Source organism: Petromyzon marinus, chromosome 53 (assembly GCF_048934315.1).
Source record: "Petromyzon marinus isolate PM22_M1 ecotype Great Lakes invasive population chromosome 53, UKy_Petmar_22M1.pri1.0, whole genome shotgun sequence".
NCBI classification, from domain to species: domain Eukaryota; kingdom Metazoa; phylum Chordata; class Hyperoartia; order Petromyzontiformes; family Petromyzontidae; genus Petromyzon; species Petromyzon marinus.
In genome coordinates this window covers 1148062-1175000 of record NC_133719.1, presented here as the reverse complement: position 1 = coordinate 1175000, position 26939 = coordinate 1148062, and the positions used below count along the sequence as shown (strand labels likewise).

The window sequence follows — 26939 nt, the reverse complement described above, 5'->3', positions numbered from 1 at the left end:
GAGCAGTCGACAAATGTGGAGGGAAAAACCGGAGAAAAATCCACGCGACCACGGGGAGAGGGGGGGAGAGGGGGATACATACAGCAGGCATCGGGGTCGGTATCGCGCCCACGACCTCCTGTATACCAGACGAGGTAGTTAACATCTAGCCACTAGCGCCCACAACCTGGCAGGACCCTCCTGAGAAAGAGGCTTTCCTGGGTAAACAAGTGGAGTGATGGCGATGATGATGGTGGCGGTGATGGTGATGGTAATGGTAATAGTGATAATAATGGCGGTGATGGCGATGATGGCTATGGTGATGGTGGTGATGGTGATGATGGTGGTGATGGTGGTGATGGTGATGGTGGTGATGGTGGTGATGATGGTGATGGTGGTGATGGTGATGATGGTGATGATGGTGATGGTAATGGTAATAGTGATAATAATGGCTATGGTGATGGCGATGATGGCTATGGTGATGGTGGTGATGATGGCTATGGCAATGATGGCTATGGTGATGGTGGTGATGGTGGTGATGGTGGTGATGATGGTGATGGTGGTGATGGTGATGATGGTGATGGTAATGGTAATAATGATAATAATGGCTATGGTGATGGCGATGATGGCTATGGTGATGGTGGTGATGATGGCTATGGCGATGATGGTGATGGTGGTGATGGTGGTGATGGTGGTGATGATGGTGATGGTGGTGATGATGGTGATGGTGGTGATGGTGGTGATGGTGGTGATGATAGCTATGGCGATGATGGCTATGGTGATGGTGGTGATGGTGGTGATGGTGGTGATGGTGGTGATGGTGATGGTAATGGTAATAGTGATAATAATGGCTATGGTGATGGCGATGATGGCTATGGTGATGGTGGTGATGATGGCTATGGCGATGATGGCTATGGTGATGGTGGTGATGGTGGTGATGGTGGTGATGGTGGTGATGGTGGTGATGGCTGTGCCCACCTGGAGCCATTCTGACTTCTCCCCCCCAGGCTCCCGCACCTCCTGCCAACACAAACACCGCCACCACCATGCATCACTGTGAGGGCGCGCGTGTCACTGTGCGTGTCACTGTGCGTGTCACTGTGCGTGTCACTGCGCGTGTCACTGTGCGTGTCACTGTGCGCTTGTCACTGTGCGTGTCAGTGTGCGTGTCACTGCGCGTGTCACTGTGTGTTAGTGTGTCACTGCGTGTGTGTGTGCGTGTTAGTGTCACTGTGTGTTAGTGTGTCACTGCGTGTGTCACTGTGTGTTAGTGTGTCACTGTGTGTTAGTGTGTCACTGCGTGTGTCACTGTGTGTTAGTGTGTCACTGTGTGTTAGTGTGTCACTGCGTGTGTCACTGTGTGTTAGTGTGTCACTGCGTGTGTCACTGTGTGTTAGTGTCACTGTGTGTTAGTGTCACTGTGTGTTAGTGTGTCACTGCGTGTGTCACTGTGTGTTAGTGTCACTGTGTGTCACTGTGTGTTAGTGTCACTGTGTGTTAGTGTGTCACTGTGTGTTAGTGTGTCACTGTGTGTTAGTGTCACTGTGTGTTAGTGTGTCACTGTGTGTTAGTGTGTCACTGTGTGTTAGTGTGTCACTGTGTGTGTCACTGTGTGTGTCACTGTGTTAGTGTGTCACTGTGTGTGTCACTGTGTGTTAGTGTGTCACTGTGTGTCACTGTGTGTGTCACTGTGTGTTAGTGTGTCACTGCGTGTGTCACTGTGTGTTAGTGTCACTGTGTGTTAGTGTGTCACTGTGTGTTAGTGTCACTGTGTGTTAGTGTGTCACTGTGTGTTAGTGTGTCACTGTGTGTTAGTGTGTCACTGCGTGTGTCACTGTGTGTTAGTGTGTCACTGCGTGTGTCACTGTGTGTTAGTGTGTCACTGTGTGTTAGTGTGTCACTGCGTGTGTCACTGTGTGTTAGTGTCACTGTGTGTTAGTGTCACTGTGTGTTAGTGTGTCACTGCGTGTGTCACTGCGTGTGTCACTGTGTGTTAGTGTCACTGTGTGTTAGTGTCACTGTGTGTTAGTGTGTCACTGTGTGTTAGTGTGTCACTGCGTGTGTCACTGTGTGTTAGTGTGTCACTGTGTGTTAGTGTGTCACTGCGTGTGTCACTGTGTGTTAGTGTCACTGTGTGTTAGTGTCACTGTGTGTTAGTGTGTCACTGCGTGTGTCACTGTGTGTTAGTGTCACTGTGTGTCACTGTGTGTTAGTGTCACTGTGTGTTAGTGTGTCACTGTGTGTTAGTGTGTCACTGTGTGTTAGTGTGTCACTGTGTGTTAGTGTGTCACTGTGTGTGTCACTGTGTGTGTCACTGTGTTAGTGTGTCACTGTGTGTGTCACTGTGTGTTAGTGTGTCACTGTGTGTCACTGTGTGTCACTGTGTGTTAGTGTGTCACTGCGTGTGTCACTGTGTGTTAGTGTGTCACTGTGTGTTAGTGTCACTGTGTGTTAGTGTGTCACTGTGTTAGTGTCACTGTGTGTTAGTGTGTCACTGCGTGTGTCACTGTGTGTTAGTGTCACTGTGTGTTAGTGTGTCACTGTGTGTTAGTGTCACTGTGTGTTAGTGTGTCACTGTGTGTTAGTGTGTCACTGTGTGTTAGTGTCACTGTGTGTTAGTGTGTCACTGCGTGTGTCACTGTGTGTTAGTGTGTCACTGCGTGTGTCACTGTGTGTTAGTGTCACTGTGTGTTAGTGTCACTGTGTGTTAGTGTCACTGTGTGTTAGTGTGTCACTGTGTGTTAGTGTCACTGCGTGTGTCACTGTGTGTTAGTGTCACTGTGTGTTAGTGTGTCACTGTGTGTTAGTGTGTCACTGTGTGTTAGTGTCACTGTGTGTCACTGTGTGTTAGTGTGTCACTGTGTGTTAGTGTGTCACTGTGTGTTAGTGTGTCACTGTGTGTTAGTGTCACTGTGTGTTAGTGTCACTGTGTGTGTCACTGTGTGTTAGTGTCACTGTGTGTGTGTGCGTGTGTTAGTGTCACTGTGTGTTAGTGTGTCACTGCGTGTCACTGTGTGTTAGTGTCACTGTGTGTTAGTGTGTCACTGCGTGTCACTGTGTGTTAGTGTCACTGTGTGTTAGTGTGTCACTGCGTGTGTCACTGTGTGTTAGTGTCACTGTGTGTTAGTGTGTCACTGTGTGTTAGTGTCACTGTGTGTTAGTGTGTCACTGTGTGTTAGTGTCACTGTGTGTTAGTGTGTCACTGCGTGTGTCACTGTGTGTTAGTGTCACTGTGTGTTAGTGTCACTGTGTGTTAGTGTGTCACTGTGTGTTAGTGTGTCACTGTGTGTTAGTGTGTCACTGTGTTAGTGTCACTGCGTGTGTCACTGTGTGTTAGTGTGTCACTGTGTGTTAGTGTGTCACTGTGTGTTAGTGTGTCACTGTGTGTTAGTGTGTCACTGTGTGTTAGTGTGTCACTGTGTGTTAGTGTCACTGTGTGTGTCACTGTGTGTTAGTGTCACTGTGCGTGTGTGCGTGTGTTAGTGTCACTGTGTGTTAGTGTGTCACTGCGTGTCACTGTGTGTTAGTGTCACTGTGTGTTAGTGTGTCACTGTGTGTTAGTGTGTCACTGTGTGTTAGTGTCACTGTGTGTTAGTGTGTCACTGTGTGTTAGTGTGTCACTGTGTGTTAGTGTCACTGTGTGTTAGTGTGTCACTGTGTGTTAGTGTGTAACTGTGTTAGTGTCACTGCGTGTGTCACTGTGTGTTAGTGTGTCACTGTGTGTTAGTGTGTCACTGTGTGTTAGTGTCACTGTGTGTCACTGTGTGTTAGTGTGTCACTGTGTGTTAGTGTGTCACTGTGTGTTAGTGTGTGTTAGTGTCACTGTGTGTTAGTGTGTCACTGTGTGTTAGTGTCACTGTGTGTTAGTGTCACTGTGTGTTAGTGTCACTGTGTGTTAGTGTGTCACTGTGTGTTAGTGTCACTGTGTGTTAGTGTCACTGTGTGTGTCACTGTGTGTTAGTGTCACTGTGTGTGTGTGCGTGTGTTAGTGTCACTGTGTGTTAGTGTGTCACTGCGTGTCACTGTGTGTTAGTGTCACTGTGTGTTAGTGTCACTGTGTGTTAGTGTGTCACTGTGTGTGTGTGTTAGTGTGTCACTGTGTGTTAGTGTGTCACTGTGTGTTAGTGTGTCACTGTGTGTTAGTGTCACTGTGTGTTAGTGTGTCACTGTGTGTTAGTGTCACTGTGTGTTAGTGTGTCACTGTGTGTTAGTGTCACTGTGTGTTAGTGTGTCACTGTGTGTTAGTGTGTCACTGTGTGTTAGTGTCACTGTGTGTTAGTGTGTCACTGTGTGTGTCACTGTGTGTTAGTGTCACTGTGTGTTAGTGTCACTGTGTGTTAGTGTGTCACTGTGTGTTAGTGTCACTGTGTGTTAGTGTCACTGTGTGTGTCACTGTGTGTTAGTGTCACTGTGTGTTAGTGTGTCACTGTGTGTTAGTGTGTCACTGTGTGTTAGTGTCACTGTGTGTTAGTGTGTCACTGTGTGTTAGTGTGTCACTGTGTGTTAGTGTGTCACTGTGTGTTAGTGTCACTGTGTGTTAGTGTGTCACTGTGTGTTAGTGTCACTGTGTGTTAGTGTCACTGTGTGTGTCACTGTGTGTTAGTGTCACTGTGTGTTAGTGTGTCACTGTGTGTTAGTGTGTCACTGTGTGTTAGTGTCACTGTGTGTTAGTGTGTCACTGTGTGTTAGTGTGTCACTGTGTGTTAGTGTCACTGTGTGTGTGTGCGTGTGTTAGTGTCACTGTGTGTTAGTGTCACTGTGTGTTAGTGTCACTGTGTGTTAGTGTGTCACTGCGTGCGTCACCGTGAGTGCATGCCGGATGACGTGTGCTGCGTGCCGCAGCGTCTCCTCCAGCTGGCGCCGTGCCGCTCGCTCGCTCGCCGCCTCCTCCTGCAGGGCGCCCGCCCGCGACTCCCAGCGCTGCAGCTCCTCGCTCGCAACACCCAGCTGCTGCCTGGCACGGGGGCAGTGACGGTGGTGGTGGTAGTAGGGCAAGTTGCTGAGTGAGTGTACGTGCGGGCATCATGGGTGGTGTGAGTGGTGGTGGTGGTGGTGCGAGTTGTGGTGGTGGTGTGAGTGGTGGCGGTGGTGTGATTGGTGGCGGTGGTGGTGCGAGTTGTGGTGGTGGTGTGAGTGATGTGAGTGGTGGTGGTGGTGTGAGTGGTGGTGGTGGTGGTGGTGTAAGTGGTGGTGGTGTGAGTGGTGGTGGTGTGAGTGGTGGTGGTGTGAGTGGTGGTGGTGGTGTGAGTGGTGGTGGTGTGAGTGGTGGTGGTGGTGTGAGTGGTGGTGGTGGTGGTGTGAGTGGTGGTGGTGGTGTGAGTGGCGGTGGTGCGAGTGGTGGTGGTGTGAGTGGTGGCAGCGGGGGGTGGTGGTTTTGGAGGTGTGAGTAGTGTGAGTTGTGGTGCGAGTGGTGGTGGCGTGAGTGGTGGTAGTGGTGTAGGGAACCTGTTTGCGAGCTCCTGTTCCCTGGCGACAGCAAGCGCCGCCTGCAGCTCTTGCTGCTGCTGCAGTTGCTCCTCTTGAAGCTGCAGCTGCTCCTGCAGCTGGTGGCAGCGCTGAGTCAGCATCTCAATCACCTTCATACACACAAAAGACAGATTCCCCCTTGTAGCCTAAACAGACTGTTCGGGCAAATGTTGTTAGGGAGCACCTATCAATTCCGGCATGGCACACGAGGGGGTGGGTGGCCAGCATCACACGCCCGGCTACATCTGTCTCCCCACTGGTGATAAAAGGAACTCATTTAAGGCTGAGTCGTTCTACGCGAGGCCCAGGACTGGTTCAGAAAATCGTCGCCGGTGTTGGCCGCGAGCGGGAACCGAACTCACGTTGCCGGGTTCGTAGTGCAGTGCTAACCGTCACTCGCCACTAAGTGACGGGGACGTGACCACGGTGCCTGTGCCAGGCCAGGTACACTTTGAGGCAGAGGAGGTCACGTGACAGACCCAGGTGCAATGGCTTGGCTGACTGCACCAGCTGTACCCCCGACTGTGCCAACTTGCTGCATCTTAGCCACCGGGCACTCCGCTCATTGTTTTTGAGTGTTGCTCCTCTGCCCCTCCATTGTTAGAGGGCGACTGCCTCCAACTGCCCAGTGGCAGCGTCCTTCACGAACCTCCTCCAACAAGGCCGATCTTGACAGTGCTGGTACCAGTCTTCGGCAAGTCCACTCAGCTCCACATCCTCATGTACCGCATCAGCTCCATCTCTTCTCTAGCCCGTGCCACGCCCGTTTAGCCCCCTTTATCAGGCCAAACAGAAGCTGCTTGGGCATGCGGTGGCTGGGCATGCGAGCTACATGACCCAGCCAACGCAGCCTTGCCTGCCGGAGGCGCTCACTGATGGGACTGTGTCCAGATCTTTAAAGGATTTGTGAGCTCCTCACACAATCCAGTCTGGTTAAACCCAGGATGGATTGTAGGATGGCAACCTGAATGTTTTTAAACGGTGCAGATGTTCCATTAGAGGGGTCCACATTTCACAAGCATAGAGAAGCGAAGGCATGACTGTGGCTGAGAAGACCTGAAGCTTCGTGCGGAGTGACAGACCAGGTAGCTTCCACACAGCATTGCACAGCCGATTAAAAGATAATTCCGCTCGACTGATTCAGAGTGAGACCTCTGTTGCCAAACCGGAGCTGGTCATAAGCACACTGCCCAGGTATGGGAAACTCTCCACTCTCTCCACAACTGCTCCATCACCAATGGGGAGCTGTGGGGGTGGAGTGTCCGATGGTGCAAAATACCCAGGAAGGTGCTTAGTTTTGGTGGGGCTGATGGTAAGACCCCACCTCTTAGTGGCACACTCCAGGTTCAGCAGCAGCGCCTCCAACTCCTCCTCTGAGCCAGCAACAATTACCAGATCAGTATACATGCCATGGTTGGTCAATAGGGAGCCATCCCTCGACTGCACCCAGGCATCGATCAGCCTCCCATTGTATCTGTACCAGATGTAACTGTCCTCAGGTAAAGCCATGAAAAGCTTCTTGAACTACGTGGTCAAAGATGATGAATAATGTGGGAGCCAGAGGACATCCCTGTCGCACCCCAAGGTGAACAGGGAATGGCTCAGACTCCTGGCTACGTAGTTTTACCTGGGCCTGCCCGCCATCACAAAGGCCCTTGTGAGTGGAGAGTCAGAGACTCCGAAAGCACGAAGCACAACCCAGAGCATTGGCCTGTTGATGGTATCATAGGCCTTGACCAGGTCAAAAAAGCTGAGATGTAGGTCTTGCTGTAGCAGACGGACAGATAAAATGGCATCTGTGCAGGACCACCCTGGACTGAAACCACATTGGGGCTCCACAAGTCTCTCTTCAGTGTGTCTGGCAAGGGAGCGATGTTCAATAATTCTTTCCAAGACCTTTCCCGGTACCCACATACACAACAAAGACAAAGATCCCCCATATAGCCTTAACAGACTGTAGAGGCAAGTGCTGTTAGCGAGCACCTATGAAGGCCGGAACGGTAGACGAGGAGGTGGGTGGCCAGCACCACGCCCGACCGCCTTTGTCTCCCTAGTGGCGATGTTTACACACTGCACCAGGTACTCATTTGAAGCTGAGTCGACCTAGGGGAGGCCCGGGACTGGTTCAGATAATCGACACTGGTGTTGGCCGTGAGCGGGAATCGAACCCGGGTCACCAGGTTCATAGTGCAGCGTGCTAACCGCTACACTACCGCTCCCCACACACCCACATACACACACACTCACCCACACACTCTCACACACCCACTCCCACACACACCCACTCACTCACACACTCACCCACACACTACCACACACACTACCACACACACTCACCCACACACCCACATACACACACACACACTCCCACACACCCACTCCCACACACACCCACTCACACACTCACCCACACACTACCACACACACTACCACACACCCACTCCCACACACCCACATACACACACACTCACCCACACACTACCACACACACTACCACAACAACAACAACCGCCATTCGCCACTAAGTGGCGGTGACGTCACCACGACGCTTGTGCCAGGCTATGTGCACCCTGAGGCCACGTGAAGTGTCGAACGCCCGCCGGCAGGAGGTCACGGGGCAGACGCAGGTGCCACGGGTCGACTGACTGAGATGACTGGCTGATGCACCACCTGTGCCCCCTACTGTGCCAACCTGCTGTGCTTTAGCCACCCGGCGCTCCGCTCGTTGTTCTGAGCGTCGCTCCTCCGTCCTCCGTTCTTGTTGGAGGGCGACTGCCTCCAACTGCCCAGTAGCATCCTTCACGAGCCTCCTCCACAGAGGCCGATCTTGACACCGCTGGTACCAGTCATCGGCAAGTCCACTCAGCTCCACGTCCTCCTGTACCACATCACTCCATCTCTTCTCTAGCCCGTGCCGCGCCCACTTTGCCCCCTCAATCCGGCCAAACAAAAGCTGTTTCGGCATGCGGTGGCTGGGCATGCGGGCTACATGACCCAGCCATCGCAGCCTTGCCTGCCGGAGGAGCTCACCAATGGGACCCTGCCCAGATCTTTCAAGGATTTGTGAGCTCCTCACACAATCCAGTCTGGTTAAACCCAGGATGGATCGTAGGCAGGCCAGCCTAAATGTTTCTAACCGGCAAAGATGTTCCATTAGGGGGGTCCACGTTTCGCAAGCGTAGAGAAGGGAGGGAATGACCGTGGCCGAGAAAACCTGAAGCTTAGTGCGGAGCGACAGACCAGGTAGCTTCCACACAGCGTTACGCAACCGATGAAAAGATATTGCCGCTCGACTGATTCGGAGTGAGACCTCTGCTGTTAAACTGGAGCCAGTCATAAGCACACTGCCCAGGTATGGGAAACTCTCCACTCTCTCCACAACTGCCCCATCACCGATTGGGAGTTGTGGGGGTGGAGTGTCCGATGGTACAAAATACCCAGGCAGGTGCTTAGTTTTGGTGGGGCTGATGGTAAGGCCCCACCTCTTAGTGGCATGCTCCAGTCTCAGCAGCAGCGTCTCCAACTCCTCCTCTGACTGAGCAGCTATTACCAAATCATCAGCATACATAACGTGGTTGAGCAATAGGGAGCCATCCCTTGACCGCACCCGGGCATCGATTAGCCTCCCATTATATCTGTACCATATGGAGATTCCGCCGGTACAGCTATTGAAGGCTTCACGAACTACGTGGTCAAAATAGATGTTAAATAATGTGGGAGCCAGAGGACATCCCTGTCGCACCCCAAGGTGTACAGGGAATGGCTCTGACTCCCGGCCACGTAGTTTTACCCGGGCCCGCTCACCATCATGAAGGTCCTTAATGATCGTGAGCAGAGGGTCAGGTACTCCAAAAGCACGAAGAACGACCCAGAGCCCAGGCCTACTGATGGTATCATAGGCCTTGACCAGGTCAATAAAGCAGAGATGTAGGTCTTGTTGGAATTCCCTACACCTCTGCTGTAGCAGACGGACAGAAAATATGGCATCTGTGCAGGACCGCCCTTTCCTGAAACCGCATTGGGGCTCCACAAGCCTCTCCTCAGCGTGCCTGGCAAGGCGATGCTGAATAATCCTTGCCAGGACCTTTCCCGACACACTGAGGAGTGAGATGCCCCTGTAGTTGTTACAGTCTGTGCGGTCCCCCTTCTTAAAAAGGGGGACCACCAGGGCATCCTTCCAATCCTGCAGAACCCGTCCAGTGGTCCAGACTGTTGTTATGATGTCATAAAGGGCAGTCTGTGCACAAACGCCACCCTCCCTCAGCATTTCGCTTGGGAGATCATCTCTGCCCGCTGCCTTTCCTGGTCTCAGACTCTGGATCGCCTTCAATACTTCCTCAGCAGATGGCACCTCAGCCAGCCACTCACAGGGGGTGACTTCTTCCAATATTTGAGGCACCGCAGCCTCAGCAGGGTCATCCTCACTTTGTTCCACGATGTTTTCCTGGCTGAGGGATTTTCCCTCCCCCAGGACCTCACAGAAATGCTCAGCAAATCTGCGAACCTGTTCCTGGGGGTCGGAGATTGGATCACCGTTTTTTCCCCTAATGATGGTAATAGGTGTGGCGCTGCAGGTTACTTTTTTGATGGAGTTAAATAGAGATTTGTGATCACGGGCCACTGAGGCAGACTCCATCTCCTCAGCAACCCGCGACCACCACCCATCCTTGCAGCGCCTCACGGCTCTCCGAACCTCCGAGCGAAGGCTGCGGTAAGCCTCCTCATTCTCTGACGTGGGATTCTGTAGCCGATGACAGTGGGCCTGTCGCTTTTTCTCAACCATCCTGAACACCTCCTCTGTCATCCAGGGTGTCTGGAGAGGTCTGGACCGCGTACCCAAAGCAGCCATTGCAGCTGCATGAGTCACAGTCCTAAACCTCGACCATTTACACTCGTCATCAGGAGGAGTCGGGGACGATGCCAATCCCAGCCGCAAGCGATGATAAAATTCTCGCTTGCAACTTTCATCAGATAACTGAGACCAGGCCACTTCATGTTGGAATGGGGTCCTGGGTGTACACCCTCCCCCGGAGTGGAAGAATGGCAGGCGCATCTTACAGATGACTAGTCGATGGTCAGAGGGCAGATCAGCTCCACTGTAGGTCCTGGTGTCAAGGACATGGGCTCGCATTTGCTGGTCCGTCACTATGTAGTCCAGCAGATGTTCTTGCTTGGACCCGGCATGCATCCATGATGTTGTGTGGATGCGCCGATGCCGGAACAGCGTGTTGGTAATTACAAGCCCATGGGCTGCACAAAAATCTAGCAGCCTCCTACCGTTGGTATTGAGCTGATCTGGCCCATGCCCTCCAATCACTCCAGACCAGGTGCCAGTATCATGACCAACTCGGGCATTGAAGTCACCCAACATGATGACTCTATCCCGAGGGGCCACTTTAGCCAGCACCTGTGACAGGAGGTCATAGAAGGCATCTGACTCATCGGCTTTGCCTGCATCCCTCCACGGATGTTCATCTTCGGTGGGGGCATAAGCAATCACGACCACCACTCCTCGCCTCCGGTTGATGGGAAGGCGAGCCCAAAGTAGCCTGGGGCTTACAGCTTCCCACACCTCACCGCCACGCTCCCACGCCCCCTTCATTCTTTTGTTCAAAAGAAGACCCACACCCTGTTGTTTGGCAGTCTGCTGTCCCGAGTAGAGGACTGTCCACCCCTCATGATGGCAGGTGCCAGAGCCGGTCCACCGGACTTCCTGAATGCCGCATAGATCCAGGCGGTACCGGTCCAGCTCCCGACAGAGGAGTGGCAGCCTCTCCTCTGCAGTGAGCGTTCGAACATTCCACGTGGCCACCCGTAGTGGCTTTTCGTTGTTTCTGGAGTAGCCCCGAGGGTAGGTATTCAATCTCCTGGCTCCGCCAATTGGGGTTTGGCCAGGAGACGTCATAGACGCCTGGCCCCCCGGGGCCTCCGGCACAAGCTTATTTGTTACATATTTCAGTTTAATTCGTGGTTTCGTGGTAATTAATTGAAGGTGAAGGGGTTACCAGCCCCTCGCACCCGTCCAGAGCCCCCGTTTAGCCACACACTACCACACACACTCACCCACACACCCACATACACACCGATACACCCACACATCCACACACCCACAAACACCACCCCACACAGCCACTCGCCCACACACACACACGAGTTTGGAGCAGGATTCCCCCCCCCCCACCACCTCTTCCCCCCCACCTCCCACCTTGCGTTTGCCGGCGCTAGCTCGCGCCAGCTCCTCCTGCTCGTCGAGCGAGAGCTGCAGGCGCCGGGCGAGGCTGTCCCCACGCTCGCGAGCCTCCCGGCCCGCCACCTCCTCGTGCGCGGCGCTGCTGGCGGCTCGCCGTAGCTGCGCCGCGCAGCTGACGGTGTCGCGCAGCGCCCGGCGCGTCGTCTCCGCCATCTGGCGCGTGGAAGCGCGGCGGAACTCGGAGGCCACGCAGTTGACGCGCGACACCATCTCCTTCTTGAGCCTGCGAGGGGGGGAGTGGCTGGGTGAGTGGCTGGGTGAGCGAGTGAGTGGGTCAGCAAAAGAGTGGCTGGGTGAGTGAGTGGCTGTGTGATTGGCTGGGTCAGCAAGTGAGTGGCTCGGTGAGTGCCTGGATAAGTGGCTTGGCTGAGCGAGTGAGTGGCTGCGTGAGTGAGTTAGTGGGTGTCTGGGTGGTGGCTGTGTGAGTGAGTGAGTGGCTGGGTGAGTGGGTGAGTGGCTGGGTGAGCGAGTGGCTGGGTGAGTGGGTGAGTGGCTGGGTGAGTAAGTGGCTGGGTGAGTGAGTGGGTGTCTTGGTGAGTGGCTGGGTGAGTGAGTGGGTGGCTGGGTGAGTGAGTGGCTGGGTGAGTGGCTGGGTGAGTGAGTGGCTGAGTGATTGGCTGGGTCAGCAGGTGAGTGGCTGGGTGAGTGGCTGGGTGAGTGAGTACCTGGATGAGTGACTGGGTGAACGAGTGAGTGGCTGGGTGAGTGAGTGAGTGGTTGTCTGGGTGTGTGAGTGAGTGGCTGGGTGAGTGGGTGATTGGCTGGGTTAGCAAGTGAGTGGCTGGGTGAGTGAGCGAGTGAGTGGGTGAGCGAGCGAGTGTCTGAGTGAGCGAATGAGTGGGTGAACCAGTGTCTGTATGAGCGAGTGAGTGGGTGAGCGAGTGAGTGGGTGAGCGAGTGAGTGGGTGAGCGACCGAGTGTCTGAGTGAGCGAATGAGTGGGTGAGCCAGTGTCTGTATGAGCGAGTGAGTGGGTGAGCGAGTGAGTGGGTGAGTGGGTGAGCGAGTGAGTGGGTGAGCAAGCGAGTGTGTGGGTCAGTGGGTGAGCAGGTGATCCGAGTCTCAGTCGACCCGTGGCATCTGGGTCTGCCCCGTGACCTGCCAGCGGGCGTTCGACACCTCATGTGGCTGCAAGGTGCACATAGCCTGGCACAAGCGTCGTGGTGACGTCACCGCCACTTAATGGCGAACGGCGGTTGTTGTTGAGTGTGTGGGTGAGCGATCGAGTGTGTGGGTGAGCGAGTGTGTGGGTGAGCGAGTGAGTGAGTGTGTGGGTGAGTGAGTGAGTGAGGGTGTGGGTGAGTGAGTGAGTGTGTGGGTGAGCAAGTGAGTGAGTAAGTGGTTGAGCGAAGTAAGTGTGTGGGTGAGCGAGTGAGTGAGTGTGTGGGTGAGCGAGTGAGTGAGTGTGTGGGTAAGCGAGTGAGTGAGTGTGTGGGTGAGCGAGTGAGTGAGTGTGTGGGTGAGCGAGTGTGTGGGTTAGCGAGTGAGTGAGTGTGTGGGTTAGCGAGTGAGTGTGTGGGTGAGTGAGTGAGTGTGTGAGTGAGCGAGTGTGTGGGTGAGCGAGTGAGTGAGTGTGTGGGTGAGCGAGTGAGTGTGTGGGTGAGTGAGTGAGTGTGTGAGTGAGCGAGTGTGTGGGTGAGCGAGTGAGTGAGTGTGTGGGTGAGCGAGCGAGTCTGTGGGTGAGCGAGCGAGCGAGTGAGCGCCACCTGTCCCGCTGGATGACGGAGTGGCGCTCCAGCGAGTAAATCTCCTCTTTGTGCTCATCCTCGCAGCGCTGCAGCTCCGCCTCCAGCGCCGCAAACTTCTCCAGGAGCTCCTCCTTCTGGACGCGGAACTCCTCCAGAGAGGCCAGCTTGCCTGCTACTCACACACACAGAGACACACAGAGACACAGAGAGACACAGAGACACAGAGTGACAGCTTGCCTGCTACTCACACACACAGAGACACAGAGAGGCCAGCTTGCCTGCTACTCACACACACAGAGACACACAGAGACACAGAGAGACACAGAGACACAGAGTGACAGCTTGCCTGCTACTCACACACACAGAGACACAGAGAGGCCAGCTTGCCTGCTACTCACACACACAGAGACACACAGAGACACAGAGAGACACAGAGACACAGAGTGACAGCTTGCCTGCTACTCACACACACAGAGACACAGAGAGGCCAGCTTGCCTGCTACTCACACACACAGAGACACAGAGAGACAGCTTGCCTGCTACTCACACACACACACAGAGACACAGAGAGACAGCTTGCCTGCTACTCTCACACACAGAGACACAGAGAGACAGCTTGCCTGCTACTCACACACACACAGAGACACAGAGAGACAGCTTGCCTGCTACTCTCACACACAGAGACACAGAGAGACAGCTTGCCTGCTACTCACACACACACAGAGACACAGAGAGACAGCTTGCCTGCTACTCACACACACACACAGAGACACAGAGAGACAGCTTGCCTGCTACTCTCACACACAGAGACACAGAGAGACAGCTTGCCTGCTACTCTCACACACAGAGACACAGAGAGACAGCTTGCCTGCTACTCACACACACACAGAGACACAGAGAGACAGCTTGCCTGCTACTCACACACACAGAGAGACACAGAGAGACAGCTTGCCTGCTACTCACACACACAGAGACACAGAGAGACCAGCTTGCCTGCTACTCACACACACAGAGAGACACAGAGAGACAGCTTGCCTGCTACTCTCACACACAGAGACACAGAGAGACAGCTTGCCTGCTACTCACACAGAGACACAGAGAGACAGCTTGCCTGCTACTCACACACACAGAGACACAGAGAGACAGCTTGTCTGCTACTCACACACACAGAGACACAGAGAGACGGCTTGCCTGCTACTCACACACACAGAGACACAGAGAGACACAGAGACACAGAGAGACAGCTTGCCTGCTACTCTCACACACAGAGACACAGAGAGACAGCTTGCCTGCTACTCACACACACAGAGACACACAGAGACAGCTTGCCTGCTACTCACACACACAGAGACACACAGAGACACAGAGAGACAGCTTGCCTGCTACTCTCACACACAGAGAAACAGAGAGACAGCTTGCCTGCTACTCACACACACAGAGACACAGAGAGACAGCTTGCCTGCTACTCACACAGAGACACAGAGAGACAGCTTGCCTGCTACTCACACACACAGAGACACAGAGAGACAGCTTGTCTGCTACTCACACACACAGAGACACAGAGAGACAGCTTGCCTGCTACTCTCACACACAGAGACACAGAGAGACAGCTTGCCTGCTACTCACACACACAGAGACACACAGAGACAGCTTGCCTGCTACTCACACACACAGAGACACAGAGAGACAGCTTGCCTGCTACTCACACACACAGAGACACAGAGAGACAGCTTGCCTGCTACTCTCACACACAGAGACACAGAGAGACAGCTTGCCTGCTACTCACACACACAGAGACACAGAGAGACAGCTTGCCTGCTACTCTCACACACAGAGACACAGAGAGACAGCTTGCCTGCTACTCTCACACACAGAGACACAGAGAGACAGCTTGCCTGCTACTCACACACACACACAGAGACACAGAGAGACAGCTTGCCTGCTACTCACACACACAGAGACACAGAGAGACAGCTTGCCTGCTACTCACATACACAGAGACACAGAGAGACAGCTTGCCTGCTACTCACACACACAGAGACACAGAGAGACAGCTTGCCTGCTACTCTCACACACAGAGACACAGAGAGACAGCTTGCCTGCTACTCACACACACACACAGAGACACAGAGAGACAGCTTGCCTGCTACTCACACACACAGAGACACAGAGAGACCAGCTTGTCTGCTACTCACACACACAGAGACACAGAGAGGCCAGCTTGCCTGCTACTCACATACACAGAGACACAGAGAGGCCAGCTTGCCTGCTACTCACACACACAGAGACACAGAGAGACACAGAGACACAGAGAGACCAGCTTGCCTGCTACGCTCACACACAGAGACACAGAGAGACAGCTTGCTTGCTACTCACACACACAGAGACACAGAGAGACAGCTTGCCTGCTTCTCACACACACAGAGAGACAGCTTGCCTGCTACTCACACACACAGAGAGACAGCTTGCCTGCTACTCACACACACACAGAGACACAGAGAGACAGCTTGCCTGCTACTCACACACACAGAGACACAGAGAGACAGCTTGCCTGCTACTCACACACACAGAGACACAGAGAGACAGCTTGCCTGCTACTCTCACACACAGAGACACAGAGAGACAGCTTGCCTGCTACTCTCACACACAGAGACACAGAGAGACAGCTTGCCTGCTACTCACACACACACAGAGACACAGAGAGACAGCTTGCCTGCTACTCACACACAGAGACACAGAGAGACAGCTTGCCTGCTACTCACACACACAGAGACACAGAGAGACAGCTTGCCTGCTACTCTCACACACAGAGACACAGAGAGACAGCTTGCCTGCTACTCTCACACACACAGAGACACAGAGAGACAGCTTGCCTGCTACTCACACACACACAGAGACACACAGAGACAGCTTGCCTGCTACTCACACACACAGAGACACACAGAGACAGCTTGCCTGCTACTCACACACACAGAGACACAGAGAGACAGCTTGCCTGCTACTCACACACACAGAGACACAGAGAGCCCAGCTTGTCTGCTACTCACACACACAGAGACACAGAGAGACAGCTTGCCTGCTACTCACACACACAGAGACACAGAGAGACAGCTTGCCTGCTACTCACACACACAGAGACACACAGAGACACCCCTCACCCCTCACCCCCTCACCCCTCACCCAGCAACATGTCCTCACCCCTCACCCCCTCACCCCTCACCCAGCAACATGTTCTCTCCCCCTCACCCCCTCCCCCCTCCCCCTCACCCCCCCTCCCCCTCACCCAGCAACATGTTCTCTCCCCCTCACCCCCTCCCCCCCCTCCCCCCTCACCCAGCAACATGTTCTCTCCCCCTCACCCCTCCCCCCTCCCCCTCTCCCCCCTCCCCCCTCCCCCTCACCCAGCAACATGTTCTCTCCCCCTCACCCCTCCCCCCTCCCCCCTCACCCCCCTCCCCCTCACCCAGCAACATGTTCTCTCCCCCTCCCCCCTCCCCCTCACCACCTCCCCCCCTCCCCCTCACCCAGCAACATGTTCTCTCCCCCTCCCCCCTCTCACCCCTCCCCCTCACCCCCTCCCCCCTCCCCCTCACCCAGCAACATGTTCCTCCCCCTCCCCCCTCCCCCCTCTCACCCCTCCCCCTCACCCCCCTCCCCCTCACCCAGCAACATGTTCTCTCCCCCCTCCCCCCTCACCCCCCTCCCCCCTCCCCCTCCCCCTCACCCCCTCCCCCTCCCCCTCACCCAGCAACATGTTCTCTCCCCCCTCCCCCCTCACCCCCCTCCCCCCTCCCCCTCCCCCTCACCCCCCTCCCCCTCACCCAGCAACATGTTCTCTCCCCCCTCCCCCCTCACCCCCCTCACCCCTCCCCCCTCACCCCCTCCCCCCTCCCCTCACCCTCCCCCCTCCCCCCCCTCACCCCCCTCCCCCCCTCCCCCCTCACCCAGCAACATGTTCTCTCCCCCTCACCCCTCCCCCCTCCCCCCCCTCCCTCCCCCTCCCCCTCACCCAGCAACATATTTCTCTCCCCCTCTCCCTCTCACCCCCTCCCCCCTCACCCCCTCCCCTCCCACCACCCCAGCAACATGTTCTCTCCCCTCTCCCCTCCCCCCTCCCCCCTCACCCCCTCCCCTCACCCAGCAACATGTTCTCTCCCCCTCCCCCTCCCCCTCCCCCTCACCCCCCTCCCCCTCACCCAGCAACATGTTCTCTCCCCCCTCCCCCTCCCCCCTCACCCCCCTCCCCCCTCACCCCCCTCCCCCTCCCCTCACCCAGCAACATGTTCTCTCCCCTCACCCCCCTCCCCTCACCCCCCTCCCCTCACCCAGCAACATGTTCTCTCCCCCTCCCCCTCCCCCCTGCCCCCCTCCCCCTCACCCCCCTCCCCCCTCCCCTCACCCAGCAACATATTCTCCTCCCCCCTCCTCCCTCACCCCCCTCCCCCCTCCCCCCTCCACCCCCTCCCCCCTCCCCTCACCCAGCAACACGTTCTCTCCCCCTCCCCTCACCCCCCTCCCCCTCCCCTCACCCAGCAACACGTTCTCTCCCCCTCCCCCCTCCCCCCTCACCTCCCCTCACCCAGCAACATGTTCTCTACCCCTCTCCCCTCCCCCCTCCCCCTCCCCCCTCCCCCTCACCCAGCAACACGTTCTCTCCCCCTCCCCCCTCCCCCTCCCCCTCCCCCTCACCCAGCATTCTCTGCGCTGAGCTGCTCTGGTCTCTGCAGCTCCTGCACGTGAGGCGGCGGCGCGGCGCTCAGCGGCGTCGCGCTCCGCCTCTCGCGACTGCTCTCCAGAGCCACGACGCTGCCCTCCGCCAGCTCGTCCTCACGGCGCTCCAGCTTCTCCCTCTGGGGGGGCACGGGGGCACGGGAGCACAGAGGGCACGGGGGAGCACGGGGGGCGGCTGAGGGGGCTGGGGGGACAGAGAAGGCAGCCAGCACAGCGGGGAGACGCACGCAGGGGCACGAGTGGTCAGGACGGAAAGGCGGACGGGTGGGTGGCAAGCCTGGCTGGTGGTGGTGGTGAGGGTGAGTGAGTGAGTGGGGAGTGAGTGAGGTAGTGGGGTAGTGGTGGTGAGTGGAGTGAGTGAGGGGGAATGAGTAAGTGAGTGAGTGAGTGGAGTGAGTGAGGAGTGAGTGAGTGGAGTGAGTGAGGAGTGAGTAAGTGAGGGTGGTGGTGGTGAAAGGTGAGTGAGTGGAGTGAGTGAGGAGTGAGTGAGTGGGTGGTGAGAGGTGGTGAGTGAGGAGTGAGTGAGTGGGTGGTGGTGGTGGGTGGTGGTGGTGAGGGGTGGTGGTGAGGGTGGTGAGTGGGTGAGTGAGTGAGGGTGGTGGTGGTGAGGGTGAGTGAGTGAGGAGTGAGTGAGTGAGTGGAGTGAGTGGAGTGAGTGAGTGAGGGTGAGTGAGGAGTGAGTGAGTGAGTGGAGTGGTGGTGAGGGTAGTGATGAGTGAGTGGGTGAGTGAGAAGTGAGTGAGTGGAGTGGTGGTGGTGGTGGTGAGAGTGAGTGAGAGGTGAGTGAGTGAGAGTGAGTGAGGAGTGAGTGAGTGAGTTAGGGTGAGTGAAGTGGGGGAGTGAGTGGTGGTGGTGAGGGTGAGTGAGTGGGGAGTGAGTGAGTGAGGGTGAGTGAGTGAGTGAGGGTGAGTGGTGGGTGAGGTGGTGGTGAGGGTAGGTGAGTGGGGTGGTGGGAGTGAGTGAGGTGAGGAGTGAGGAGTGAGTGAGTGAGGGGGAGTGAGTGAGTGTGTGAGGATGTGAGTGAGTGAGGAGTGAGTGAGTGAGGAGTGAGTGAGGAGTGAGTGAGTGAGTGAGTGGAGTGAGTGAGTGAGGAGTGAGTGAGTGAGTGAGGAGTGAGTGAGTGAGGAGTGAGTGAGTGAGAGTGAGTGAGGAGTGAGTGAGTGAGTGAGGAGTGAGTGAGTGAGGAGTGAGTGAGTGAGGAGTGAGTGAGTGAGAGAGAGTGAGTGAGGAGTGAGTGAGTGAGGAGTGAGTGAGTGAGGAGTGAGTGAGTGAGTTAGGAGTGAGTGAGTGAGAGTGAGTGGAGTGAGGAGTGAGTGAGGAGTGAGTGAGTGAGGAGTGAGTGAGTGAGGAGTGAGTGAGAGTGAGTGAGTGAGGGTGAGGTGAGGAGTGAGTGAGTGAGGAGTGAGTGAGTGAGGAGTGAGTGAGTGAGTTAGGAGTGAGTGAGTGGGGAGTGAGTGAGTGAGGAGTGAGTGAGGAGTGAGTGAGTGAGTGAGGAGTGAGTGAGTGAGGAGTGAGTGAGTGAGGAGTGAGTGAGTGAGGAGTGAGTGAGGAGTGAGTGAGTGAGGAGTGAGTGAGTGAGGGAGTGAGTGAGTGAGTTAGGAGTGAGTGAGTGGGGAGTGAGTGAGTGAGGAGTGAGTGAGGAGTGAGTGAGTGGGGAGTGAGTGAGTGAGGAGTGAGTGAGTGAGTGAGGAGTGAGGAGTGAGTGAGTGAGTGAGGAGTGAGTGAGTGAGGAGTGAGTGAGTGAGGAGTGAGTGAGGAGTGAGTGAGTGAGGAGTGAGTGAGTGAGGAGTGAGTGAGTGAGTTAGGAGTGAGTGAGTGGGGAGTGAGTGAGTGAGGAGTGAGTGAGGAGTGAGTGAGTGAGTGAGGAGTGAGTGAGTGAGGAGTGAGTGAGTGAGGAGTGAGTGAGTGAGGAGTGAGTGAGTGAGGAGTGAGTGAGGAGTGAGTGAGTGGAGTGAGTGAGTGAGTTAGGAGTGAAGGAGTGGGAGTGAGTGAGTGAGGAGTGAGTGAGGAGTGAGTGAGTGAGTGAGGAGTGAGTGAGTGAGTGGAGTGAGTGAGTGAGGAGTGAGTGAGGAGTGAGTGAGTGAGTGAGTGAGTGAGTGAGTGAGGAGTGAGTGAGTGAGGAGTGAGTGAGGAGTGAGTGAGTGAGGAGTGAGTGAGTGAGAGGTGAGTGAGTGAGTTAGGAGTGAGTGAGTGAGGAGTGAGTGAGTGAGGAGTGAGTGAGAGTGAGTGAGTGAGTGAGGAGTGAGTGAGTGAGTGGAGTGAGTGAGTGAGGAGTGAGTGAGGAGTGAGTGAGTGAGTGAGTGAGTGAGTGAGTGAGGAGTGAGTGAGTGAGGAGTGAGTGAGTGAGTGAGGGATGAGTGAGTGAGGAGTGAGTGAGTGAGTGAGGAGTGAGTGAGTGAGTGGAGGTGAGTGAGTGAGTGAGGAGTGAGTGAGTGAGGAGGGAGTGAGTGAGGAGTGAGTGAGTGAGTGAGGAGTGAGTGAGGAGTGAGTTAGAGTGAGTGAGGAGTGAGTGAGTGGAGTGAGTGAGTGAGGTGAGTGAGTGAGGAGTGAGTGAGGAGTGTGAGTGAGGAGTGAGTGAGTGAGGAGTGAGTGAGTGAGTGGAGTGAGTGAGTGAGTGAGGAGTGAGTGAGTGAGGAGTGAGTGAGTGAGGAGTGAGTGCGTGAGTGAGTGAGTGAGGAGTGAGAGTGAGTGAGTGAGTGAGTGAGTGAGGAGTGAGTGAGTGAGTGGAGTGAGTGAGTGAGGAGTGAGTGAGGAGTGAGTGAGTGAGTGAGGAGTGAGTGAGTGAGTGGAGTGAGTGAGTGAGGAGTGAGTGAGGAGTGAGTGCGTGAGTGAGTGAGTGAGGAGGGTGAGTGAGTGAGGAGTGAGTGAGTGAGGAGTGAGTGAGTGAGTGAGGAGTGAGTGAGTGAGTGGAGGAGTGAGTGAGTGAGGAGTGAGTGAGTGAGTGAGGAGTGAGTGAAGTGAGTGAGTGAGGAGTGAGGTGAGGAGTGAGTGGAGTGAGTGAGTGAGGAGTGAGTGAGTGAGTGGAGAGGAGTGAGTGAGTGAGTGAGGAGTGAGTGAGTGAGGAGTGAGTGAGTGAGGAGTGAGTGCGTGAGTGAGTGAGTGAGGAGTGAAGTGAGTGGAGTGAGGAGTGAGTGAGTGAGGAGTGAGTGAGTGAGGAGTGAGTGAGTGAGGAGTGAGTGCGTGAGTGAGTGAGTGAGGAGTGAGTGAGGAGTGAGTGAGTGAGTGAGGAGTGAGTGAGGAGTGAGTGAGGAGTGAGTGAGTGAGGTGAGTGAGGTGAGTGAGTGAGTGAGGAGTGAGTGAGTGAGTGGAGTGAGTGAGTGAGGAGTGAGTGAGGAGTGAGTGAGTGAGAGTGAGTGAGTGAGTGAGAGTGAGTGAGTGAGTGAGGAGTGAGTGAGTGAGTGAGGAGTGAGTGGAGTGAGTGAGTGAGTGAGTGAGTGAGTGAGTGGAGTGAGTGAGGTGAGTGAGGAGTGAGTGAGTGAGGAGTGAGTGAGGAGTGAGTGAGTGAGTGAGGAGTGAGTGAGGAGTGAGTTAGAAGTGAGTGAGGAGTGAGTGAGTGAGGGAGTGTGTGAGTGAGGAGTGAGTGAGTGAGGAGTGAGAGAGTGGAGGGGTGAGTGAGTGAGGAGTGAGTGGTGAGGAGGAGAGTGAGTGGAGGAGTGAGTAGTGAGGTGAGTGAGGAGTGAGTGAGTGAGGAGTGAGTGAGTGAGGAGTGAGTGGTGAGTGAGTGAGTGAGGAGTGAGTGAGTGAGTGAGGAGTGGTGAGTGAGGAGTGAGTGAGTGAGTGGAGTGAGTGAGTGAGGAGTGATTGAGGAGTGAGTGAGTGAGTGAGGTGTGAGTGAGTGAGTGGAGTGAGTGAGTGAGGAGTGAGTGAGGAGTGAGTGAGTGAGTGTGTGAGATGAGGAGTGAGTGAGTGTGAGGAGTGAGTGAGTGAGGAGTGAGTGAGTGAGTGAGGAGTGAGTGAGTGAGTGGAGTGAGTGAGTGATGAGGAGTGAGTGAGTGAGGAGTGAGTGAGGAGTGAGTGAGTGAGGAGTGAGTGAGAGTGAGGGAGTGAGTGAGGTGAGTGAGTGAGTGAGTGGAGTGAGTGAGTGAGGAGTGAGTGAGTGAGGGTGAGGAGTGAGTGAGGAGTGATTGAGTGAGTGAGGAGTGAGTGAGTGAGGAGTGAGTGAGTGAGTGGAGTGAGTGAGTGAGTGAGGAGTGAGTGAGTGAGGAGTGAGTGAGTGAGGAGTGAGTGAGTGAGGAGTGAGTGAGGAGTGAGTGAGTGAGTGAAGAGTGAGTGCGTGAGTGAGTGAGTGAGGAGTGAGTGAGTGAGGAGTGAGTGAGTGAGGAGTGAGTGAGGAGTGAGTTAGAAGTGAGTGAGTGAGTTAGAAGTGAGTGAGGAGTGAGGAGTAAGTGAGTGAGTGAGGAGTGAGTGAGGAGTGAGTGAGTGAGGAGTGAGTGAGTGAGGATTGAGTGAGGAGTGAGTGAGTGAGGAGTGAGTGAGTGAGGAGTGAGTGAGTGAGTGAGGTGAGTGAGTGGGAGTGAGGTGAGTGAGGGGAGTGAGTGAGTGAGTGAGGAGTGAGTGAGTGAGTGAGTGAGGAGTGAGTGAGTGAGGAGTGAGTGAGGAGTGAGTGAGTGAGTGAGTGAAGAGTGAGTGAGTGAGTGGGGAGTGAGTGGGGAGTGAGTGAGGAGTGAGTGAGTGAGTGAGTGAGGAGTGAGTGAGGAGTGAGTGAGTGAGGAGTGAGTGAGTGAGTGAGGAGTGAGTGGTGAGGAGTGAGTGAGTGAGTGAGGAGTGAGTGAGGAGTGAGTGAGTGAGTGAGGAGTGAGTGAGGAGTGAGTGAGTGAGTGAGTGAGAGTGAGTGAGTGAGTGAGGAGTGAGTGAGTGAGTGAGGAGTGAGTGAGGAGTGAGTGAGGAGTGAGTGAGTGAGTGAGGAGTGAGTGAGTGAGTGAGGAGTGAGTGAGGAGTGAGTGAGTGAGTGAGTGAGGAGTGAGTGAGTGAGTGAGTGAGGAGTGAGTGAGTGAGGAGTGAGTGAGTGAGGAGGAGTGGGAGGAGTGAGTGAGTGAGGAGTGAGTGAGGAGTGAGTGAGTGAGTGAGGAGTGAGTGAGGAGTGAGTGAGTGAGTGAGGAGTGAGTGAGTGAGTGAGGAGTGAGTGAGGAGTGAGTGAGTGAGTGAGGAGTGAGTGAGTGAGGAGTGAGTGAGTGAGGAGTGAGTGAGTGAGGAGTGAGTGAGTGAGTGGAGTGAGTGAGTGAGTGAGGAGTGAGTGAGTGAGTGAGTGGAGTGAGTGAGTGAGGAGTGAGTGACGACCAGGCTGATGAGTGAGTGAGTGAGGAGTGAGTGATTGAGTGAGGAGTGAGTGAGTGAGTAGTGATTGAGTGAGTGAGTGAGGAGTGAGTGAGGCCTGGCTGGTGAGTGAGTGAGTGAGGAGTGAGTGAGAAGTGAGTGAGTGAGAGAGAGGGTGAGAGGGTGAGTGAGTGAGTGAGTGGGTGAGAGGGTGAGTGGGTGAGTGGGTGAGTGAGTGAGTGAGGAGTGAGTGAGTGAGTGAGGAGTGAGTGAGACCAGGCTTATGAGTGAGTGAGTGAGGAGTGAGTGAGGAGTGAGTGAGACCTGGCTGGTGAGTGAGGAGTGAGTGAGTGAGGAGTGAGTGAGTGAGGAGTGAGTGAGAACTGGCTGGTGAGTGAGTGAGTGGGTAAGTGAGTGAGACCAGGCTGGTGAGTGAGTGAGAAGTGAGTGAGTGAGTGAGGAGTGAGTGAGTGAGTAAGTGAGTAAGTGGGTGAGTGAGTGGGTGGGTGGGTGAGTGAGTGAGTGGGTGAGAGAGTGAGTGGGTGGGTGAGTGAGTGAGTGAGGAGTGAGTGAGTGAGTAGTGATTGAGTGAGTGAGTGAGGAGTGAGTGAGGCCTGGCTGGTGAGTGAGTGAGTGAGGAGTGAGCTGATGTATTTAAGTGAGTGAGTGAGTGAGAGAGAGGGTGAGTGAGTGAGTGGGTGAGAGGGTGAGTGGGTGAGTGGGTGAGTGAGTGAGTGAGGAGTGAGTGAGTGAGTGAGGAGTGAGTGAGACCAGGCTTATGAGTGAGTGAGTGAGGAGTGAGTGAGGAGTGAGTGAGACCTGGCTGGTGAGTGAGGAGTGAGTGAGTGAGGAGTGAGTGAGTGAGGAGTGAGTGAGAACTGGCTGGTGAGTGAGTGAGTGGGTAAGTGAGTGAGACCAGGCTGGTGAGTGAGTGAGAAGTGAGTGAGTGAGTGAGGAGTGAGTGAGTGAGTAAGTGAGTAAGTGGGTGAGTGAGTGGGTGGGTGGGTGAGTGAGTGAGTGGGTGAGAGAGTGAGTGGGTGGGTGAGTGAGTGAGTGGGTGAGTGAGTGAGTGAGTGGGTGAGTGAGTGAGGCCAGGCTGGTGAGTGAGTGAGTGGGTGAGTGAGACCAGGCTGGTGAGTGAGTGAGTGGGTGAGTGAGTGAGTCAGTGGGTGAGTGAGTGAGTGAGTGGGTAAGTGAGTGAGTGAGTGGGTGAGTCAGTGGGTGAGTGAGTGGGTGAGTGAGTGAGTGGGTGAGTGAGTGAGTGGGTGAGTCAGTGGGTGAGTGAGTGAGTGGGTGAGTCAGTGGGTGAGTGAGTGAGTGGGTAAGTGAGTGAGTGAGTGGGTGAGTAAGTGGGTGAGTGAGTGAGTGGGTGAGTGAGTGAGTGAGTGGGTGAGTGAGTGAGTGGGTGAGTGAGTGAGTGGGTGAGTGAGTGAGTGAGTGGGTGAGTGAGTGAGGCCAGGCTGGTGAGTGAGTGGGTGAGTGAGACCAGGCTGGTGAGTGAGTGAGTGAGTGGGTGAGTGAGTGAGTGAGTGATTGGGTGAGTGAGTGAGTGGGTGAGTGAGTGAGTGGGTGAGTGAGTGAGTGAGTGGGTGAGTGAGTGAGGCCAGGCTGGTGAGTGAGTGGGTGAGTGAGACCAGGCTGGTGAGTGAGTGAGTGGGTGAGTGAGTGAGTGAGTGATTGGGTGAGTGAGTGGGTGAGTGGGTGAGTGAGTGGGTGAGTGATTGGGTGAGTGAGTGAGTGGGTGAGTGAGTGAGCGGATGAGTGGGTGAGTGAGTGGGTGAGTGAGTGAGTGGGTGAGTGAGTGAGTGAGTGATTGGGTGAGTGAGTGGGTGAGTGGGTGAGTGAGTGGGTGAGTGATTGGGTGAGTGAGTGGGTGAGTGGGTGAGTGAGTGGGTGAGTGATTGGGTGAGTGGGTGAGTGGGTGAGTGAGTGGGTGAGTGAGTGAGTGAGTGGGTGAGTGGGTGAGTGAGTGAGCGGATGAGTGGGTGAGTGAGTGGGTGAGTGAGTGAGTGGGTGAGTGAGTGAGTGAGTGATTGGGTGAGTGGGTGAGTGAGTGGGTGAGTGATTGGGTGAGTGAGTGGGTGAGTGGGTGAGTGAGTGGGTGAGTGATTGGGTGAGTGGGTGAGTGGGTGAGTGAGTGGGTGAGTGAGTGAGTGGGTGAGTGAGTGAATGAGTGAGTGAGTGGGTGAGTGAGTGAGTGGGTGAGTGAGTGAGTGATTGGGTGAGTGAGTGAGTGAGTGAATGAGTGAGTGAGTGGGTGAGTGGGTGAGTGAGTGGGTGAGTGAGTGAGTGGGTGAGTGAGTGAGTGAGTGATTGGGTGAGTGAGTGGGTGAGTGGGTGAGTGAGTGGGTGAGTGATTGGGTGAGTGAGTGGGTGAGTGGGTGAGTGAGTGGGTGAGTGATTGGGTGAGTGGGTGAGTGGGTGAGTGAGTGGGTGAGTGAGTGAGTGAGTGGGTGAGTGGGTGAGTGAGTGAGCGGATGAGTGGGTGAGTGAGTGGGTGAGTGAGTGAGTGGGTGAGTGAGTGAGTGAGTGATTGGGTGAGTGAGTGGGTGAGTGGGTGAGTGAGTGGGTGAGTGATTGGGTGAGTGAGTGGGTGAGTGGGTGAGTATGGGTGAGTGATTGGGTGAGTGGGTGAGTGGGTGAGTGAGTGGGTGAGTGAGTGAGTGGGTGAGTGAGTGAATGAGTGAGTGAGTGGGTGAGTGAGTGAGTGGGTGAGTGAGTGAGTGATTGGGTGAGTGAGTGAGTGAGTGAATGAGTGAGTGAGTGGGTGAGTGAGTGAGTGAGTGGCTGAGTGAGTGAGTGAGTGATTGGGTGAGTGAGTGAGTGAGTGGGTGAGTGAGTGAGTGGGTGAGTGAGTGAGTGATTGGGTGAGTGAGTGATTGGGTGAGTGAGTGAGTGGGTGAGTGAGTGAATGAGTGAGTGAGTGGGTGAGTGAGTGAGTGGGTGAGTGAGTGAGTGAGTGAATGAGTGAGTGAGTGGGTGAGTGAGTGAGTGAGTGGCTGAGTGAGTGAGTGAGTGATTGGGTGAGTGAGTGAGTGAGTGGGTGAGTGAGTGAGTGGGTGAGTGAGTGAGTGAGTGGGTGAGTGAGTGAGTGGGTGAGTGAGTGAGTGAGTGGGTGAGTGAGTGAGTGGGTGAGTGAGTGAGTGGGTGAGTGAGTGAGTGAGTGGGTGAGTGAGTGAGGCCAGGCTGGTGAGTGAGTGGGTGAGTGAGACCAGGCTGGTGAGTGAGTGAGTGAGTGGGTGAGTGAGTGAGTGAGTGATTGGGTGAGTGAGTGAGTGGGTGAGTGAGTGAGTGGGTGAGTGAGTGAGTGAGTGGGTGAGTGAGTGAGGCCAGGCTGGTGAGTGAGTGGGTGAGTGAGACCAGGCTGGTGAGTGAGTGAGTGGGTGAGTGAGTGAGTGAGTGATTGGGTGAGTGAGTGGGTGAGTGGGTGAGTGAGTGGGTGAGTGATTGGGTGAGTGAGTGAGTGGGTGAGTGAGTGAGCGGATGAGTGGGTGAGTGAGTGGGTGAGTGAGTGAGTGGGTGAGTGAGTGAGTGAGTGATTGGGTGAGTGAGTGGGTGAGTGGGTGAGTGAGT

At 55.2% G+C, this 26939-nt stretch overlaps 1 protein-coding gene across 1 annotated transcript in view; it reads right to left on the bottom strand.

Annotated features, from left to right (window-relative positions):
- Positions 1 to 26939, bottom strand: part of CFAP157 (cilia and flagella associated protein 157) — a 40731-nt gene that overhangs the window by 12584 nt on the left and 1208 nt on the right. Inside the window, exons 2-8 of the mRNA XM_076052042.1 lie at positions 18072 to 18232; positions 17861 to 17901; positions 13401 to 13554; positions 11651 to 11918; positions 5425 to 5555; positions 4783 to 4933; positions 958 to 999 (exon numbers count right to left, since the gene is read on the bottom strand). Coding sequence (XP_075908157.1) covers positions 958 to 999; positions 4783 to 4933; positions 5425 to 5555; positions 11651 to 11918; positions 13401 to 13554; positions 17861 to 17901; positions 18072 to 18232 — 948 coding nt within the window. The remainder of the gene's footprint in view (positions 1 to 957; positions 1000 to 4782; positions 4934 to 5424; positions 5556 to 11650; positions 11919 to 13400; positions 13555 to 17860; positions 17902 to 18071; positions 18233 to 26939) is intronic.